The sequence below is a fragment of the Thalia democratica genome, chromosome 3 (genome assembly GCF_965202585.1).
Source record: "Thalia democratica chromosome 3, ktThaDemo2.hap1.1, whole genome shotgun sequence".
NCBI classification, from domain to species: domain Eukaryota; kingdom Metazoa; phylum Chordata; class Thaliacea; order Salpida; family Salpidae; genus Thalia; species Thalia democratica.
Genome location: NC_139167.1, coordinates 9374903 through 9396866, shown reverse-complemented (window position 1 = coordinate 9396866; position 21964 = coordinate 9374903). Strand labels below are relative to the sequence as shown.

Below are 21964 nucleotides of genomic sequence, written 5' to 3'. Positions count from 1 at the left end.
TGTTTAAATTTAAAGTAATAAATTAAAGTCAGGATATTAACTTCTACCTTCGAAAACTCCAATCTATTTTTACCACATGTATGTGGCTCATAACAATCATTAAAAAAACTTCTCGGAAATTTTTTTTCTCAGAAAAGTTTTCTTAAATTGGTATAAAAATACTAAAAGTATTAGCACCAAGTTATTTTGTAGTCGTAGTCAAATAAAGTCTTAAACTTTTGGAATAATAATTTTCAGTTAGGTATTTTTTGGTATAAAAACCATTAACCAATATGATATTTATAAAGTGTCAAAAAATTAATAGAAATACAAGTCTGTCCAGATTCTCGGACAACCTAATTATTGGCTATATATTTCGAAACTACTTTAACATTGGTTTGTGTTTAACAACAAACTTAATAATTTTCTATTCAAAATACAGCTACAAGAAACTCTCAACTATTTTAAAATTACTTGACAGAAGGCTAGAGCTTAACAAAAATAAAATACTAAAAAAAAAAACAATAATATTTGCTTGGAATAAAAAACTAAAAAAAATGTAGTAGTTGACTTCTCAGAAGCATTTTTGAATCGTTTTTTATTTGACTCTAAATATTTTAAGTAAGTAACAGCTTTACTTCATATAGATACATTTTTAACTTTTAATTATCATAAATGATTTAGGTTTTAGAAGTAGACAAACTCGTTTTGTTAGATACAATTTACAAACAAACATATATAAACGTCAAAGAAACTGGTACTTTTATATAAATTTTATTTTTCTAGATGTAGTCAAATATTCCTACAATATATACTATTTCATCGGTTTTCAATCAATAGATCAAAAATAGCTTGATGTTATTATATTTATTAACGTGATTCAAAAAAGTTTGGAAAACTTAGATTCTAACGATAAATATGAATTTAGATTATTTTAGTATAACAGAAATTAAATGTTTAAGTTTTCGTTAGCCAATATCCTAGAGTTTTCTGTAAACATGTTGTATAAGCTAACACACTTTTTATCTAAAAATGTTTTCATAAACATAACATACAAAGTTTATATTAAAAACAGAAAAATTATTGAGTAAATGTTAAAATATTTTTTTTCCTGGCTTTCTTGTTTAAATTCATGTGTTAATTGTATTTATTATAAAAAACTTATTTTTTGATAAATTGTAAAACTTCTAAAAAAAATAAAATAGGTATCAAAACACATTAAAAATTATAAAAACATTTTTTTATATTTTATTTTGATTAAGCTTTTTTGACTACTAAAAATCTACCTTAATCAAACTTTATGAAAATAATTTTAAGATGATAATTTTTAAGTTTTATTTAATCTAATTTTTTACATAATTTTTATTTAATCTAATTATAACATGACGTCGTATAGATTTTCATCGAAAACTTTTAACAATTTTTTAGGAATTTATTAAACATAGCTTAAAAATGTTACAATTGACAACTGTTGTTTGAATTTGTAGCACAAAAATGATATATATAAGTTTTTTTTATTAATAAAAACTTGATTGGTACATTATTAAAATAGTTAAGCTAATAAGTACCATAATAATATTTTGATAGCTTGGGTTCTTTTTTACGATCTTTTACGTTGTTAACTGTAGAAATAACAAAGGCTAGTTCAAAAAAGTACTTATTTATTTTATTACTTTCGTAATAATGATTAACTAAGCGACAATGATAATCTTAAATAAAAGATAGTAAAAGAAATTTTATTTTCCTAATTTACGAATTCTTTTTATTTAGATAAATACATATAGATTTGGTCACGTAACGTAACCTAAAAACTTACCATAATTGAAATGACGTCATTGATTAACAAGCACAACCTTTGTATAATAAGTTGTAAATTTAATGTTGTTTTTCTAAAACTATGTCACATTTATGACGTTATAAACTAACTTCATAAATATTGTACGATGTTTAATTAGTAGTACATACTATACATATTTTATGTATTTCATTCAAGTCTAAACAATTACAATATTTATCTATTTATAGTTGATACAACTTTAAAAGGTGTTAAGTCATAAGTATTTAAACAAGTAAAGCATTTATGAAAAAAAAGTGTTTTGCACGCAAATGTTTTATTAGACTAATAATTGAAATAATAACCGGTATTCAACGCACTTAATATAGAATTTAAGTAGGGAAATGCTTGTATTATTTTGTAATATGTACATACTTTAAACATTTTTCAATGTTAACTAACAAAGTTTGAAGTTATAAAAAAATAAATAGTTGCTAATAAATACGTATGAATTTTAATAATATGACTAGTTTTCAATTTTAAGTTAAGAACGTTTTTTTTAGTAATTTTATTTTTAACTACATTTTAAATCGTTAGTACGTCATTGACATTTGAACAATTAACTTAAATTTTGTTTAAAGGTATAAATAAATATGATTTGAAACATTATGAGTGGATTTGTAAACTTGTATTTTTAGTTACAAAATGTGATAAAATTTTCATGTACTATTCAAATATTTTTTAAATGCTTTGCAGTTTTTTGTTTGCTTGGTTTAAAAGCTATTATTTATTTTTTTATCTTGTTTTGAGTTTTTTCAAAAGAGCAAATTACTTTTGTTATAGTTATTTTTTACACAAGTGTAACTCAGATATTCAACTTGTCTTATAAAAAGCTACAATTTTAGGAAATAAATTTAATAGTTTATTTAACACAAACACAACTAAAAGTACTTGCTGACTATAATCGTCAAATTTGGTTTCTTGTTTATTCTAATATTCCATTAAATTATATTTTTTTAAATAAATGTTTTTTTTTCCGGATTAATCAATGCTTTTTTCCGATTAAATTTTTTATTGTAAGTATAAATTCAAATAAACTTATTGCAATGTAATGAGCTGCTGCAATTACGTGCATTGTTCATTGTTGAGCTTAGTTGAACTTTAAAAAACATTTAGAGCTTGCTGCAGTTATGAGTAATAAGGCTTTAAATTAATAATGCATTATTTCATCAAAATATAACAAATTCAGTTTTATGTGTGCAGTTAGTGTGTTTAAGTGTAGGTGATAGAAGGAACTACTGAACTTATCTTGAACTTTTTTCTATTTGCTTGTTGTAGATATTGTTTAAATATAGAGTTGATAATTTGAATCGCATGTTAAAACCTTTAATTAAATAATATAATTTAAATGTTTAATAGTTTATTTAGCATTTTGTAGTAAATTGCCCTCAAAAACTTTTATTTAAATTTTAGTTAATTACTTGAGTCCTTTGAAATAGATTTATAAACTAACCAGTTATTTAAATATTTAATGGTTTACTTCACTAAGCTTTGTTTATCATTAAGTTTGCACTTTTGCTAAGTAATTTATAAGTTTAAAAAGTAAATTATATTTTTGCGACAAAGATTTTGTAATAGTTGTTCTCTTTTTCTATTTAATGGATACATTGCTTAAACTGTCTTGTCTGATTTATATAATTTAGTCTAAAATAGTGTTAAGTGTTAAAAGATACAATTACTTAATAAGTTATAATATACCATATACTATTTGTAGTTTTTATGTCCAACTTAAGTAATATATATATACGAACCTACCTGTAGAGGGTCTTAAGCATAAACTTGTTAGAAATTTTGATTTCTATTATAAAAATTTGTTATTTTGATTTCTATCATAAAAAATAATAATACAATTTAGAGTAGTTTAAACTTCATATTTTTATTGAAACATTTTTATTTTTTACTTAAGAAAAATATAATAGTTTAAATTGTTTTTAGTAAGGAATATCATAACATAACATTGACTCAAGTTAACACACCATGGGTTATTTATTTATTCTTATTTATTTATAAATTAAACTTTCATTGAAAATGAATAAGCTTTTACCATTTAGTTAATCAAAAGTCACAAAAATGTGTCTATCAAAAAGTTAACGCTTTTTACAGAACATAGTTAAATCAAAAAGTATACTTTTAACGCCTATGTCATTTGAAAGAGTAAAAAAATAATAAAAATTCATTTCTATAAATAACAGAACGTTTTAGAACTCATTTTAGATTAATGTAAAATCGTACTTTTATTAATACAGATACTTAAAACGCATTACAGTAATGTAGAATTGTATTTTTAAATTGTTTATTACAAAAAAATGTTGAGTTACTCATTAACTTATATTCCAATTTATTTTTTAGGAATTGTTAGTGAAAACAATAGTAAATTACTTTTTTCATTACAAAATATATTTTTCTAAGTATTAAGTAAACTATACAATAGTATTCCATTAAAAGTTTTAGTTCTATACAAAACAATTACACGATTAAGTGAACTAGTATTTATTTCGGCCATCGTCAACAAGTTGAGATGTTTTATGCCATCGAATATAAACAATGAACTTCACCGCACGATCTACAACAACAGCATCCGAGACAATCCTACGACCGGTTTCGTCCTTATTAGGACTCATCAGGCAGGAATAGTCGCGTGAAACCGCTGTTGTGATCTAACCAAGCGGGCTTAAGTACGAAGTTAGTTAATTGGTTAGATCACAACAGCGGTTTCACGCGACTATTCCTGCCTGATGAGTCCTAATAAGGACGAAACCGGTCGTAGGATTGTCTCGGATGCTGTTGTTGTAGATCGTGCGGTGAAGTTCATTGTTTATATTCGATGGCATAAAACATCTCAACTTGTTGACGATGGCCGAAATAAATACTGGCTAAAACTGATCAAAACGAGCGTAGAGAGTAAAATCTCACAACAAGCTGACAATGTCTGAGACGTTGAGCTGTGAATGATATAGCTGTGTCAATTTTTCGGACTTTACCCACAAACGTTCGCTTCAGTACTTCGTACTTAAGCCCGCTTGGTTGGATCACAACAGCGGTTTCACGCGACTATTCCTGCCTGATGAGTCGTAATAAGGACGAAACCGGTCGTAGGATTGTCTCGGGTGCAGTTGTTGTAGATCGTGCGGTGAAGTTCATTGATAAGTAATTTCAATCATGTCAAAAATAAAGGACACAATTTATTTTCACTAATTATCAAAATATTTTAAAAACTTGATTAATATTGAAGTACAGCCACACTTTTTAACCTTAAAATATATTAAACCCACAAGATTTGAGTAAGTCATTTTATTTTATATTTTAAGGACTATCAGTGAAACCAATCACTTTTGATAGCTTAAAACAGATTATCAGTTAATAAATATAAGTAGAGATTATGAAATGTTTTACCTTAACCGTGTTTGCTTTAAACAAAATGAATGCACCGTTTAGTGAATATAAAATATTCTAACATATTTTATTTAATTTATCAAAGTTGGTCTCACGTTATTATGTATAACAAAATCCTTACAGTGAAGCAATTTGAAACAAGTCGAAATTTGTATTATAATTAAATTTTTTAAGTATTTAATGACTGTATATATACTTAAACTAGCCACACGGTTATAGCTTAAAATTCTGGCTGCGGAAGCTTATGATAATTTATTAATTTAAGTTGTATTTGTTGTTTAATTTAAAGTTAAAATTTGTTCATAAAAATAATATGACGTCCCTATTATATGTAGTATATTTTTATTTTTACTTCAAAAATGATAAAACATAGTAGAATTCTAAAAATGCAATATGTTCTAAAATATTTAGTTTATCTCACATTTGAAAGAAAAGTTTAACAAAGTTTATTATACGCAAGTTTGAATCAACTTTTGTTTGTCATTCTTCAATAAGGTTTACTATGCTACAAAAAACTGTGCTTAACAAACTTTTTTATATGTTTATAAGATAGAGTCTTCATATTTTTTTTTTTATGAACTGTAATTAAACTTTTAAATTAAGCTCGTTCTGAAATAAAAATGCGTGAAAAAATTATTATTAGGTTTCTAAAGTTTATTTACAGAACTTAAAAAAACAAAATATAATACCTTACGTTTTAGTATTTTTATTACAAGTTCTTAATGTAAACTTACAATCTTAAATTGGCTAAGCTGCAAGATGATAGCAATATAGTTTTATGGTAGTTTAAAGCAAAGAAGTTTGGCTAGTAATTACTAACATAAAGTTTTAAAACACTTTGTTCTTACAGTTCCATTTAAACTAATTAATTTTATTTTTAGGTCAAAAAACTTAGCAAAACCTTTTTTAGAGATACTTAAACACTTTCGTAATCATCACTGTTTAAAAGTATTTCTGTTTTTTTGTCTTAAATAAGTTGTTTGCTTAGATGTTTTTCTAAACTATCATACTAGGTAAACCATTGTTCTAAATCCATTTTCATTATAAAATTATAATTTAATTGACGTATAGATAGATTACAGTGATTTTATAGCCTGTTCTTATCTAACCTGTACTTTAATATTAAAACTAATTTAAACCAAATTTGATGGAAATGTTTTGATTGATAGTTAATCTGTAAAATAAGCGAAACTATAGTTTAAGCAAACTAAACCATATTTATTTAATATTTTTATAGAAAGTGGGTAAAAAATTTTAAAACGATTATATAGATATTACAAATTTATAGTGTAAAAATTAAAAAAAAAAATGAAATAAGCTTCGTTTTTTATAAATCTTTTATACAAAAAGTATGTTTAATAGAATCTAAGTGGCTTTGCATAGTTTTACCGACAAATTTATTAATTAATTTTGTATAATTTTAATACTGTAAAATTTTAAAGGTTTTGGTTAATATACTTATTAAAGTTTTTAGTCCACAAGTATTACAGATTTTTTAATAATATTGTTTATGATATTTGTAAATACAACTAATATAATTTACTTACGTTTCTTCACATAACTCTTTAATAAAAAACAGTGCAACTAAAAACTAAATAATCGTAATGTTGAAGTTTTTTTAAGAAAAAATAAATTTAAATAAGTCACTTTTTTAATTATATACAAACATACGTTAAGTTTAAAACTATACGTAGTTTATTTATGTAGTTAAACTGAAATAAGTTTTAACTGAAAAGCTTTTTTTAAGCTAAATTGTTTTAAAAACTCAACTGTTTTATATGCTAAGTCATATGCTTATTTGCCACATTTTTGTGACTAGAATTCGATTTCAAACAAAAACAGAACTTTTTAAGTTTTCTAATTTAAATATTTGAGAGGGTAAATATAATTTACTTCAGTTATCGTTTACATTTAAAAAAAAAACAAATACAATTTGTTTATAAATTATTTCTATGTTAAGCCTAACTAAACTCCGTTGCTTAAAAAAATTTGTTTTTACTTTTGTTTATGCTTTTTGGTTCATACTTCTGAAAGTTATAATTATGTTTCTTATAACTTTATATACTAATAAAAAACTAAATTAATTCCTTGTTCTAATTTAAAAATATTCTACGTAAATTGAGATTAGATATGTAAGGTATTTTTGTAAAATCATGCATATAATTTTATTTTAATTTGTTATTTTTATTTTACCGTAAGAATAAAGTAAAACATAAATAATAGTGCGTTTTTGTAGAACCGTAATCTTTGGTACTCTTAAAAAAGTTTCAACATAATAAAGTTTGCTGCAAATATTTTTTAAAATTTTATATTGTCATAGCATTTTGACCAATAACAACTGTTTATTTAATTAGTTATAAAAAATATAATTATGATTCCATGTGATGACTTTATTCCAAAAATATTTTCAACAAAACTATTTTATGCCTAACTTCTTTTCCCAAACATTTTAAAAGCTTCTAAAATAATAAATAAACGTAGAACTTGTTTTAATAAGTATTTTTTTTATTTTTTCAGTACAAATATAACGAAGTAAGGTTTTAAATAAGATTCTAAAATAAAAAATTAATTATGCTTTTTTTACTTTAACAAATGATAAAAATTGGTTAATTTTAAGTAGTTTTAAAATACTTCAACTCTCTTAGTGACGTCATAACATTTTTTAACAAGATATTCTTTATTTAAAAATATAAATCAAAAGTCACTTGATTAAATTTGAGTATTTTACAGACAAATATTTTAAATCACTGACATGTGGTTATCAAAACAAAATATAATATATAATAACAGAAATTAATAATGAAGTAACTGAGACATACTATTGAACCAAACTTATTAAAAGTGGATAAAAATAATAAAATTTTTGCTGCACTTTAACCTTCTAAACTATTAAAAGACAAAGACATGTCAGGAAATATAAACAAAAAATACTTTATAAGTCCCTTTATTTAAAGCTTATGATATATTGAATTTTGGCCTTATGCTTAGCTAATAGTATCTAAAATAATTAAAACATAAAAAAATTCAATTAAAAGCTAACTACTATTCTAATTTTATTAATTACTAATTTAGTTTTATAGAAACCCAAACATAATCTTAGTGACAATTTGCGCTACTTTTTATAAACAGATGGTAGTAAGAAAATTGAAAGCTCAGAATTGAAAAAAAAAATTATAAATTAGTAGTTAGAGTTTAACACTTTCAAAATTCTGATATAATTACAAACTTTTAGATTCAATATAATTAACAAAAATGAATGTGATGGCTTAGAATTTAACCGATTTAGTAAGCTTTACCAAAATGACTTCAATTATTTTATTTAAATTTGTGTTTATTTTATTAATTATTTCCATATAATGTTTACTTCAAAGTGTAAATAAATTAATTAGTACAAGTTTAAACTTTAACTTTTTATTTATATTAGTCATTAAATTTTTCATTGAGTCATCTTTTCTGATTCTTTTTTATTTTACCATACTAATGTGTAAGATAATTTTTGTATTAAATTCAAATTTTAGTTGGTATTCTTTTAACAATATAATAAATATTTTATTTTGTACCCAAATATTTTAAAAATTTATTTATCTAGTATTTCTAACCATTCTCATATTTTGTCCAAGTTTAGTTTACTTTATTGTAGTGGACTAAATGGTTTGAAAAATGAAAATATTTAAATCAGATTTTTCAGTGAAATAAAATAAAATGATGTTTTAAACAAAACCCGTTTACTGTTCATAGCTCAATATCTACTAAAATATTTCGATTAAATATAACAGAATGTGTAAGATAGTATTTAACTGTAGATAAGTGAAACAAAGTTCTTTAATTTCAAATAAAATAAAATGCAGCTCGTAATTGATAAAATATTTCTTTAAAATTTTAGGTACATTTTTTACCTAAACATTTTGTATTTGACTAATATAAGTAAATTGTGAATATTCAACAACTAAATGTTTAGAAAAAAATTTCACAATTTAAAATTCTAATGCAATTGGCCTAGATATTAAAATAATTTCAAAAGCAACAATTTTAACTTTACTAATTTTATTTTGAGGTAGTACACCATTACAACAAATTTTTTTGATACCAATAATAAAATTAATAATAATAAATTTTGCAAGAAAAATACGATTTTATATTTAGAGTTTTTAACTCACATGGCTTTTTATGCATACAATATACTACAAGTATACAAACTTCATATTTATGAGTCTTTTCTTTAGTGTGAGTTACCATGTGTTGTTTTAAATGATATTTTTAAGCAAACTTCTTCTGGCAATTATCACACTGAAAATTCTTCTTACCATTATGGAGTAATATGTTCAAAGAATCATAAAGTAATCACGAGACTAATAAAAGATAAAAGGAATTAGTAACAGTTAAAATCAAACAAGTTCACTTACGTTATAGCTAATCTACTGTAAAACTATATAAGGATTGTTTTCATAAATAATAACAAATTTTCGAAAATGAAGAAACAGTAAAGTCACAATAATTTTGCTTACATAAAACAGGTTTTTTTAACGAGATACATTTCAAATTGAGAACATTACTACAAGTTTTAATTATTTTAAATCTATTTATAATATAACTGTCTGGACAAGTTGAATTATCAACTAAATGTTCTGCAATAGATAAACGATTAGATGCGTTTAAAACTTTGACCGGTATACCATCTTTACTATCTGATAAGCAAAAATCTCTACACTTTTTGGTACATGTTCTTTGATTTTTTCTTTAGATACCTTGTCGTTAATCAAATAAAACTTGCTGTACAATAGCAGCTGTATTGGTAGATTACCATACTTCTATTTAAGTTAGTACTGGATCCTTGCCACCTGGTGTTAATAGTGGTTTAGAGGTATAAACAATTCTAGGGTTTGCTTCATTAAAAATATTTTTTAATAATTGTCTAATTTTTTTCTAACATCTCTCAGCTTTTATTCATAAATGGAGCTTTTAAAGTAACTACAATCAATTCCAGTCCTGTAGTCTTTATCAAAATTTTTCAAAAGTAAATGAACAGTTTTGTTAACAAATTATTGAGAATACCGTTTTTGTTTAATAATAACTTGATCTGTTTAACTTCACTTATTAGTAACTTTTGGGAATAAACTTTGTGTAAACGATGACACATAGTTCTAATTAGTTTGTTTTTCCTTTTTAAACTACAATTTGATTGAAAGTTTAAATTACATCCTGTAAAAGTTTTTTCTGTACACCGAAGTTAAAAGTCTTTTTTTTTTCGATTAACTTGTACGTCCAAAAAAAAACAAGTTAATATTGTTTTAATTAATTAAAAAAAATAATTAAAACAAGTGTATATAAAGTAGTAGTTTATAAATTTTTGAACAAACAAAAAGGTTTCTTACAATATTGATTGTTTTCCTTCGAATTATAAAAACTATTGTTGTTACTTATGAGTTTTCAAATGAATATTTCTACTTGAGTTTTTAGTAAATCTTCTTCCACAAACATCACATCCAAATGGTTTTTCTCCTGTATGAATTCTAATATGACAAACTAAAGTTGATTTTTGTGTAAATCTTCTACCACAAACATCACATCCAAATGGTCTATCATCAGTGTGAATTCTAAAAAGAACGTTTAAGTTACCTTTCAGTGAAAACTTCTTGCAAACTTCACATTCGTGGGGCTTATCTTTAGTATGCGTCAACATGTGCTGTTCTAGGAGAAATTTAAGAGCAAACTTTTTCTCACAAACTTTACACTGAAAATTTTTCTCACCACTATGTATTAACATGTGTGTATTTAAGCTATACTTTAGAGTAAAACACTTTTGACAATGTTCACATTTAAATGGTTTGTTATCAGTGTGAACTATGGCATGACGTTTTAATGTACTTTTGTGAAAAGCATCTTTTGCAAACATCACATTAATAAATCTTCATTCCAGAATGAGTAAGCTGATGTGTCTTCAAACTAATTTTCCGTGAAAAACTCTTGTCACATTTAATACAACTGTATGGTTTTTCTCCACTATGAACTCTTTTATGTCTAACCAATTCTGATTTTATTTAAAAAATTTACCAAAAGTTACACAAACATGCTTTTTATCATAAGTTGACATTTTCTTTGTATTACTAACGGTAAATAATCCTAAATCTTGTAAAAGTAAATTATCTAAAGAGTACTTTAAAATTATTGGAAATTAAATATTGTAACGCAGCTTAAATCGAAAAAAAAATTATTGCATTTTAATATTACTATAATATTTTAGCAAACTATTTTGCTCATAACTTTTGTTTACATACTTTTCAATAAAACAATTTTTTATTTCTTTTGATTAATTCAAACAAGTCAATTATAAAAAAAAAAATCTGAAATTAGTTTACATTGGTTATAAAATTTATTAGTTTTAATTTATTATTTTAGAACATTAATGAGCACATCACCATAAAATCGAAATCCGTTTAAGATAAACGTAACTGAAATGTTTAAACATAGTTACATATTAGTAAAGTTTTGTTTTAAATAATATTTTTATAAATTAAAAATAAATACTGTTCTACTTTTAGTTTTTACTTATTGTTTATTATACTAAGAAAAGTATGTAAAATGATTAATGTCACTATTTAATAAGTTCTTAAAACATAAATATAATGGTTACTTCTTTAGAGTTATCTACATATCAATTAAACATATTACAGTTATGAATACTAAAACTAAAATATTGAACTTGATAACAAAATATTTTCGTTTAGTAAATCAAAAATTAAGCAGAACGAGAAAATTATTAGCAAATGTAGTAACATAAAACCTATATTATTTTAATATAATTGTTTGTTAATTTATAATAGTTGCAATAACAACTAATTGGTTATGGTACTTTTAAAAAACATTAAAAAAATTATTCAGAATCAGAGAGAGTTTTTAATTTTACCACTAAATGGATCATCAATCAACAATTCTGTAACGAAAATACCAAGTTGACAAACTATGCAAAAACTACTGTAAAAAAAGCTAAACCATATGAAAAAGGTATAGCAAAACATGTTTTTTAAGTTTTAGTTATTATATGATGGGTAATTAGGTTTTATAAGTTTATATATAGGTTAGTTAGATTTTTTGAAAATTAGATAATCCAAACTTTATTGTATATTAATTAAAAACTTATTTGTTGTGGTTAAGCTTAGAATTGTATTACTGTTTATTACAAAAATGGCATCTTACAAAAAATGCATATTTCTATAAACGATTAGGTATATTAAACGTGATCATACTTCTTTGGTTAAATTTGATATTAATGTAGAAAAACTAACAATATATTGTATATAAGGTATAAATCAGTATAAGCTATAACTAATAAAACCACCAAATTAAAAAATACTTTTGTACTAATCAATATAAATAGTTTAATACTCGATTTGGGTAAAACACAACGCTTTTGGAGCTTTATATATTTGTAAAGTTTAAACCACTAAAAATCGTCTTAGTAATGCGGACATTTAAAAATAAGTCGTTTTTATTTATTTATAGATTTTATTTTATGATGTACCGCGTGAGCGGTAATTGTCTTTTTTTTACTTTCTTCTTTTTTCTCAAGCGATATAAATTGAACGTTCTCGAGTAATTGACAGTTCAGTTTTTCTAGTTTCTACTTCATTGAGCGGTCTGAACTCAGTGCAGCTTTTTGCTGCACTTAAGTTTTAATGGTTTCAATCTTGTTGAAGTGATTTCGATTTTAGAATGTTTTTTGACTTTGGTTTAAACATGTAGTGTTTAGTTTCTGTTATTCTAGTGTAATGTTGTGCAGTTTTTTATCATCTTTTCGTTTCGCAAATTCATTGTAAATATATTCATGATCACGAATTCGAACTCAGTTTAAATTAAGTAACTGATTAATTAAACATTTGGTAAATGGTAAGTAATTCATATTAGTTTAGTTAAGTCAATTATAATTTAAGCGTTATCTTGCGTTGATAGCGACAATGAAAAGGAATTTTCCAGGATGCATAGTTACATGTTATAATATATGGTTGGTGTTATTTTTTACACACAATTATAATTCATTCAAAATAGTATTTATCATTCTTTTCGTTTAGATTCCATAAGTTTTTTGATAATTATGTGTTAATTATGTGTGATAACTATCTGGCAACAACTAGCTTACTTACTTTTATTAAATTTGTTACTTTTTATTGTAAAAAGCAATTGAAGCATTCTGATCTTTCAACATTAATAAAATAATTTAACTCAAATCTAAACAAAATAAGTATTTTAGCATGTGTAATGAAGATTTTACACATTACTTATAAAAATTAAAATAATAGTACAATCATCCTTAAACAAACTAAAATATATTTTTTGTCTCGAAATATTTAAAACAAAATTTTTTATAGAGGAATTTAAAAAAAATGTTTTTTAAATATAATTTAGGAATTGATAGTTTTACTTTACATTCCGTATTCTAATAATCATTTCTAAAATAAAAGATTTTATATTTTTTATCTAAATAGAATACTGAAAAGTTTACAAATTGGCATACAGTTATACAAGTAAAAATACAAATTTTAATTGCTTTATATTTTTATTGACATTTACACATGTGCATTAATTTTTTTAAATGACTAGCAAAGTGTTTAAATTATTTTATAATTAGTTTAAGCTGTACTTTTTAAAATAAATATATTAAAAACTAACTTTAATGACTCTAATGTACCGCGGATAAACACTAAATAAGTTCTTTATAAATTCAGTATTCCTAGAAGATGAAAACAAAGAGATGTAAATATTGAAAAAAGTATTGTATTAAGTTAATTTAAGGAAGCATTTTGTTTTCCTAAAATTTTTTAGTTTTGCAAATGTAAAAACCTAATAAATATATTAACTAAAACTTAGTTAGTATGATTCATATATCATCTCACGAAATATTATATAGAGTAGCAATTTATAAATTTTCGATTAAGTAACAAACTTTTAACAATATTGATTTCGTTAAATAAATATCAAATCATTAAAAGTAAGCACTTTTGTCATTGTTTATGAATTCTCAAATGACTGTCTCTATGTGAACTTTGTGTGAATCTTCTTCCACAAACATCACATTCAAATGGTCTTTCTCCAGTATGAATTCTAATATGAGTGTTTAAATTTGATTTCTGAGAAAACGTCTTCTTACATGTTTTACATTTATGAGGCTTTTCTTTCGTGTGAGTCAACATGTGTTGATTTAGATGAAATTTTTGAGTAAACTTCTTTTTACAAAAATCACACTGAAAATTTTTCTTACCGCTATGTATCAACATGTGTCTTTTCAAGCTAGTATTTTGAGCAAAACTTTTGTCACACTGTTCACATTTAAATGGTTTATTATCAGTATGAATTACAGCATGGCGTTTTAGAATATGTCTATGCGAAAAGCATCTTTTGCAAACATTACATTTATAAATCTACAAACCAGAATGAGTAACCTGATGTGATTTCAAATTACTTTTCCGTGAAAAACTCTTGTCACAAACTTCACAACTTTCCACTATGAACTCTTTTGTGAATATCCAAGCCCGATTTAAACTTAAAATATTTCATACAAATTACACAAATATGCTTTTTATCATCAGCTGACATTTTATATGTATAACTAACGCTGAATTATTCGAAATCTTTTAAATAATATAATAACTACTAAAATTGATTATTGCTATTGCAGCTTTTACTCAAAGTAATAAGGTAGTTATTGTATTTAAAATTATTATAGTACTTTAAACTGTTTTGCATATAACGTTTGTTAAGGTATTTTTCTATAATATTTGTTTTTGTTTCTACGATTTATTCAAAGAAAGCAAAAATAATATAAAATAAATAGTTAGAATTTTTTTTTGACAATTATAAAATTTAATTGTTTTTATTTATTATCATAGAACTGTATTTTACTTATCAACATAAAACAAAAGTATTTTATGACACACTCTAATATATTGAACAAAAATATCCAAAAAGATTTATTAGTAAAATAATTTTGTTTTAAATACTCTTTTATTAAATTAAAAAAAAGTTATATTTCTTACCTACTACAAAATGTTTAATTTACTTAACAAAGTATGTAAAATAACAAAGGACACTAGTTTAATAAATTCTTTAGACATTTAATACAATTGTTACCTCACAAAGACATACCAACATAATCCTTCAACATAATATAGTTATGAATACTATAACTTAAATATTAAATTTGGTAACAAAAATAACTCCCATTTTCTTTTAGTAGAAAAGAAAATAAGCAGAAAAAAAAATAATGAAATCATAAAACTTATCTACGTTTCAATATGATTGTTTGTTATTTTATGACGCTCAAGTTTTACCGAAGTATAACGGTAACAAACAGTAAAAACAAATAAGTGTTTATAGTATTTTTTAAAAGCTTGAAAATCATTTAAATATATAGATATTCGTTTTATTTAATAATAAGACAAATTTAATATGCACTTTATACAATTGTATATACTTATAAAAGTGAAATTACGTGAAACAATGTTTAATATATATCTCAAAGCTAAAATTTAACTTAACTTAATTTCTAATAAGTAATTTAACTAAAATATTTTACTAAGCTGTTATGCTATTTGTGTATTTTCGGTTACAAAAGTGTGGCTATTTATTAATTTAAAATGAGTTTTAAAATCAGTATGTTTTTATAAAAAAAAAAATTATTTAATTTCTGATCTGTTTTATATGACTTCTATAAACAAACTAAATATTTTAAGATAAGTGTATTATACTCTTTAAATCATTCTGCTGTTTATACAAAATGAATTTTGGTTAACCTTTTTGAAAAGCTCAAATTTTCAAATTTTCTTTTTAACAGTTGTAAAACCGAAATACTATAAAAATATTTAAACTCTTATTTTGAAATGGAACTTATTAACTATTAGCTTGTAGAACTGCGTTTTCATTGTTTACTTTCGTAAATGTTGGCTTGAGTAGTTGTTTAAGCTATTTCCACACTATATATATGGCTTGTTTAAAATTTTGTGATATGTTATACCGTAAAGTTTACGTTACTAAGTTTTAATATAATTAAAAAAATTAAGAAAACTTTCAGTAAATAATCGTTTTAAAATTCTTATTTAAACTATATTTTATTTTAAAAATTAAGAGTAGTGTTATTTGTACATATGTTATGCTAGTAGTTATCACTAATAATAAAATAAGCGTCGTTTAAAACATTTTTATGATTTTTTTAATATATTCCAACTTGTATAAAACAATGTAATATTATTTAAATTAGTCTTACTTTTTAGTACAGACTCTTATTTAAGCTGAAATTAAAGCGTATTCGACAAGAGCTGTAGGCGAATAGATCGTTGAACACATTTTAGTAAGTTTATGAATGTATTTCAATAGTAATTTATTTGTTCTAATAATATGTATGTCTTATAGAACTGATTTGTTTTCGTGTAGTTTCGTAAAGTTTTCTACACAGTTTTGTAACATAAACTTGTTTTTGATATTAGAATTTATAAAATTCTTACTAGCTGAATTTCAAACAGCTTAAAAAGTTTAAAAAACAAATTGCTAATATCGAGCACTATTATAAACATTTAATGTTAGCTCATAGATAGTCTTTATAAAAAATGTTACCGAAATTTTGCATGTTACGTCACAGTATCTTTTTCGTGCACACGTTAAAGCGTGCTAGTTAAAATATTTAGTTAACACAAGTCTCGTACAAAAACTAAAATTATATAAATTTTTGAGTTAATTCATTTTTATCATGATAAATTATAGCATTCATCATAAATATATATCATTCACAAATTAAATGTGAATAAAACTTCTGCCTTTTTTTAGTTTTTTCAAGTGTTATAGATAAAAAATGTTACAAAGTTTAGTTTGTAGATTATTTTATTTCTTTTGTGGCTCACTTTTCAAGTATTTTATGCTATTTAATAGGACTTGAATACTAGTTTGTTAATTTTTGTTAATAACTTTAAAACAAAACGAAAATGTATGTGTACATATATATTAATTAAAACTGAATTTAGTATTTTAAAAAGACAATTTTAAAAGTTTACTTTTAATTCATTAAAATCAAAAATATTAAAAAATTGTTTCTTGTACTTCTATAAACCTTTTTGAACCTTAAAACGAAAGAATGAAAACTATTAATACTATTAATAAAGCAGTTTAATTCTAATCAAGGTATAATATTAATAAAAATAATTTACAAAAATCATTCAAATTTATTTACTACCTTGATTTCAAAAGTTTTATCTTTTTAAAACTGTTATGTGTTTTAAATTAGTGCAAATTACATTCATCTCTGATTAAAACAAACTGAACTGATAATCGAGTATACGGTAGGGTGATCATAGCATAAGTAATTTTTTTTTATTTAGCTAAAATAATAACTAACAAACTATATGTTATTATTGTATACAATTGAGTTTTAGTCGATAATTATCTAGAAAATAGTTGTAACCTAGCTAAATAACTTTTTAAAGTATTTATGTCTAAAAAATAGAATTATACTAATATCCTTGTTTTGTTAATTAATTAAAAAAAAATTAAAATTAAACTTAGAGTATTAAGGCTTTTTTTTTACTCAATATAGTGCAATACGATTGCAGAAACATTTGTTTAGCTTTAAAATAGGCCGTTTTTGAAATTTAAATTTATGATATTGTTTTACTTTTTGAATTCGTTTTTTTCTGTATTCGTTAAACTTATTTGAATTTAAAACAATATTTTTTGAAAAAATTTAAGTGCATTAGTTTAAGGTTTACAAATAAAAGTTCAAATATGTTAAACACTACAAATCGTATACCCTGTCTAAGGTTTAAAAAACAATAAATTAATAGTTTTTTCAAATTTCTTTAAGGTTTTTATCTTAATTTAAACAATTTTTTTATCTTATTTACACGATTCTTGGTTTTTATTAAAAACTTTTAGGAGTTTTACTACCCACAAAAGGCTTATATAACATAACACTTTTTATATACTAGCTTGAAAAAAAAACATGTAATCTATGTCTTACCAAATAACTGATTAGGTAACTTTAATAGCTAATACAAGCGAACCATTTAAAAAGGTTTTAACAAATTAAATTATTTTATAAAGAAAAATTTAAGCGTTTTGTCTTCGATTTTTGTTAAAGAATAAGCTTTATATATAAAAAAATTCTAGGTGTTATAAAATAAAGTGTACATGTGCTCGTATTAATTAATTCAACTTATAGCTTTTAATTAATGTTCATATACATATTATATGGTTTCAACAGGAGTAGAAATTAGTGATGGCAGTGATAAAAATCATTAATTTTTAGTTTTAAAATTAAGCTTAGCTAATAAAATTGCTTTATTTATAATATATTAAAAAATTTAAGTTTTCCTCGAGTTTTACTAGAACGAAATACAGTTAATAAATTATAAAAATGGGTGACTAGCTATTCTAAATTAAACGTTTTCTGTTTAAATTATTCTGTTAATTGCCACCTTTATATGTTTTTAAAGACAAATTTTGCAGCGGCTATTTAAACTAATTATGCTCAATTGGTTTAATTTACTGTTAAAAAAATATATAATCGAAATTATAATTTTACATAACTTATTAGAATTCTAGGTACAATCAACGGTGTGTCTCAATGATTTATTTTAATAAAAAAAAAATTAACACTTATAATGGAAAAATATCATTTCAAAAAAATATTTGAATACATTTATATATATTACAAAATAAACAATTTATGCAACACACTTTTTCATCACAAAAAATTTAATCAATTATTTAGAGTTTTTGTAATATAAGCATTTATAATTGTTTATAGATTTTCAAATGACTATTATTATGCTAACTTTGTCTAAACCTTAATCCAGTGGTCGGCACGCTAATTTGAATCCGTGAACCCTAAATTACAAAATTAAAAATCGGTGCACCCCAATTTCCATTCTTTAGCGCCGCTAGTGTTGAAGAATATGTAAATACTTTAAATCGATTTTTTTACTAATAATTCGGGAACACCCATTTAATTTTTACAAGATAACTTATAATTCTTCACTTTACCCTATCCATTTTAATAAACTTATATCGGTGATCTGATCTAATTTTTACAACAATATTTTACTTGTATCACCCAGGTCTAAAATACTAACTAGATTAATTTAATACATTGCCACAATCCTAATTAACAATCAGCAGTCTTGGTACTTTTTATTGCATGGTAAATTTAGTTATTTAGTTAACTTAACTTAATGATTTTTTATTAATCGACTACTATATGTGTTTAACAAATGAATTGCCACGAAAAAATTAAGGAAACAAAAATTACACCAAAAAGTAACGACAAAAAAGACATGAAAATATTATCCTAGCTAAATCCGTTTTGTTGATCGGGAACTGTATGTGTTGGTCTTGTTGCTTGCACGAATCTGATCAAACCTAAGATTAAGGTTTTAAAGTTAATGCTTAGTAATAATTCAGGTCTTAATGAGGTTTTTAAAAAAAAATTGCTCAAAAATTATTTTTTGTTGAAGGACCTGGATACACAAAAAGACCTCTCGGTCATCGAGTTGCATACCCAATTTTAATCAAATTTATAATGAGCTAAAAAATTATAAAAAAACTTAACCGTTAAAATCAAACTCTAAAACAAAAACTTTTTAAAATGAGACTATTAAAATTTAAAACATCAACTATTTTTTATGAACAAAAATATCAATAAAAAAAAATTATATGATAGTATGTAACATCATACACACATAAAATCTATTTTGAACTTTACATTAAAAGGTAAAGTTTTAACATGAAATGTTTTTAAGTCTAAAATTTATCAATAATTTAATCTTTTACATGTCTTTAAAAAATAATAATAAATATTTAAGTTTTAAAAAGTATGTTTAAGAATTTGGACTCTACTATTCAACTTATTAAAATAAGTAAGAATAAAAATGAGCTATAACATAAAGAAAATAAAACTACAATGTTCAAAAAAAAGCAAAACAAAGCTGTTACTAATAAAAACAAGTAATTTTTTAAACTAAATAAAATGTTTATGATTTCAAAAAAAAAGAAGTAAATTATGAAAATTAATTAAATTTACATATTAATAATTAGATTTTTCTCAAGAGTTATTAAGCACCTATAAAAATGAATAAATAATTTTTGTAAAATTTTACACTTTAATCAATATTAGTAGAAGAGACATTGACTTTTAATTTTTTTAGTGTAATATAAGAGACTAAAATACCAAGAGACCTATTATTCTAAAACTATCTTACCATAATGAGCTGTTTATTGGAACTGCTACTGGGTTGTGGTTTAACTTGTCAAGTAAGTTCTTCAATTGAGGTATAATGTCTCAGCAAAGTATCTTTTAAAAAGTTACTTTGTCTAAGTTTTCCAACCTTTAAAATAGCATAAGAGTTATCCAAAGTAGTTTGAGTGTGTGAAAATTTTATCAAAAATTAATGTCATTACTGATTTCTAATCTAGTTTAATCAATATTAAAAAAAAACTTTATAGCTTTAAAAAAATTGTGCTGATTTAACTTACAAAACTTTTTATATCTATAAAAAATATAAATAACCATCTCAAGTAAAACATTTGGTTTAAGATAAGTATTATGCAGTAAATTTGATATCTTACTGTAAATATTTAAAATTATTTTTGTGTTATATTTTTTTTAGCTTAGTTTAATAAAAGTTATATTTAAAGTCAAAGTTCTAGTAAGTAGAAGTTGTAAAATGCAAGAAAAAAGTCAAAAAGACAATCAATAATTCGCAAAGTAAAGAATTTAATTATATTAAGACCAGAGTTGCTTCTCTTTGAAACAAAAAACATTTTTTATTATGTCAAACATTTAAAGTAGATACTGTTGAATAAGTTTGACAGGATTGTAATCCTCTTGGTTAAAACTGATTTGACAGATCAAGACTGTCCTGAATGACTTTAAACTGAACTGTAGTCATCTAAGTTTTTTTCATTTTTTTATTTTCAAAGGCAAGAAAAACATATATCTTCAGCAAAAAATACTAAAAGTTACAAAATAAATTATTGGGACTATATTAACTATATCTCATTCAAAATGTAGAAAAAAAATGCCTGAAATCTTAAAACTATACTGAGATAAAAAAAACTATCTTGAGTCAGCCTGGGTTTAAAAAACAAATTCAAAATTTTCTAAGTTATCTTATGTCATACTGAGATTTTCAAAATTTTAAAGCATCCAGGATTATTCTGATTGTGTGGCAAACTTTTTGATAACCAGAAATATCAAATTTATAACAAACATACATTTTTAAACTATAGTTTTAGGGTAAAAAGGGTTGTTAATCAAAAATCAAAACCAGGCTCAAGCTCAGGAAAAACAATCTAACCTAAAATGGGTATTTTTTTAAATCCTTACTAGTCTGAGTTTTGATAAAGTATCATAATACCTTTAAACTGTCTATATTTTTGCATTTACATAATAAAAATACTGAAAAAGATATCAATTAACAGTATTTTTTCTTTCAAAATATTCAAATTAAGTAAAACAACTGAGGAACTGTACATCATTTTAAAACACTAAAAGAAAAAAAATTTTTCAAATAAGCACAACTAAAACAGAAAAAAACTAGCTTAACATTACACAAATAATAAATTTTTGGTTTTTAATATAAAATTATAAATTATTATAAAATTCTAAACAAAATTGTTTAGTCTTTTTTTAAATGTTTGGTAGGCATAAAGAAAGATTTACATCTTAGAAACACATACTATAACTCTTCTAACAAAACTATTAAATTACTGCTTAGTATA

At 23.2% G+C, this 21964-nt stretch overlaps 1 protein-coding gene across 1 annotated transcript; it reads right to left on the bottom strand.

The window, feature by feature from the left end:
• Positions 1–10619: 10619 nt before the first annotated feature.
• On the bottom strand, positions 10620–14794 carry LOC145832073 (uncharacterized). The gene is made up of 3 exons (XM_082939435.1): positions 14697–14794; positions 14215–14578; positions 10620–10988 (listed from the first exon to the last, which is right to left on the bottom strand). The coding sequence occupies exons 1-3, from the start codon at positions 14792–14794 to the stop codon at positions 10620–10622; spliced, it is 831 nt and encodes a 276-aa protein (XP_082795561.1).
• Positions 14795–21964: the final 7170 nt, after the last annotated feature.

Bases quoted from the DNA above. Each gene is read 5' to 3' on its own strand.
- LOC145832073 (XM_082939435.1), bottom strand. From the start codon at position 14,794: ATGTCAGCTGATGATAAAAAGCATATTTGTGTAATTTGTATGAAATAT. The intron at 14,579-14,696 runs GTTGTGAAGTTT...CTTTTCGCATAG, and splicing joins AAAAGAGTTCATAGTGGAAA to ACATATTCTAAAACGCCATG. The intron at 10,989-14,214 runs CATAAACAATGA...TTTACTCTAAAG, and splicing joins GAGACAGTCATTTGAGAATT to TATAGCTTAAATACACACAT.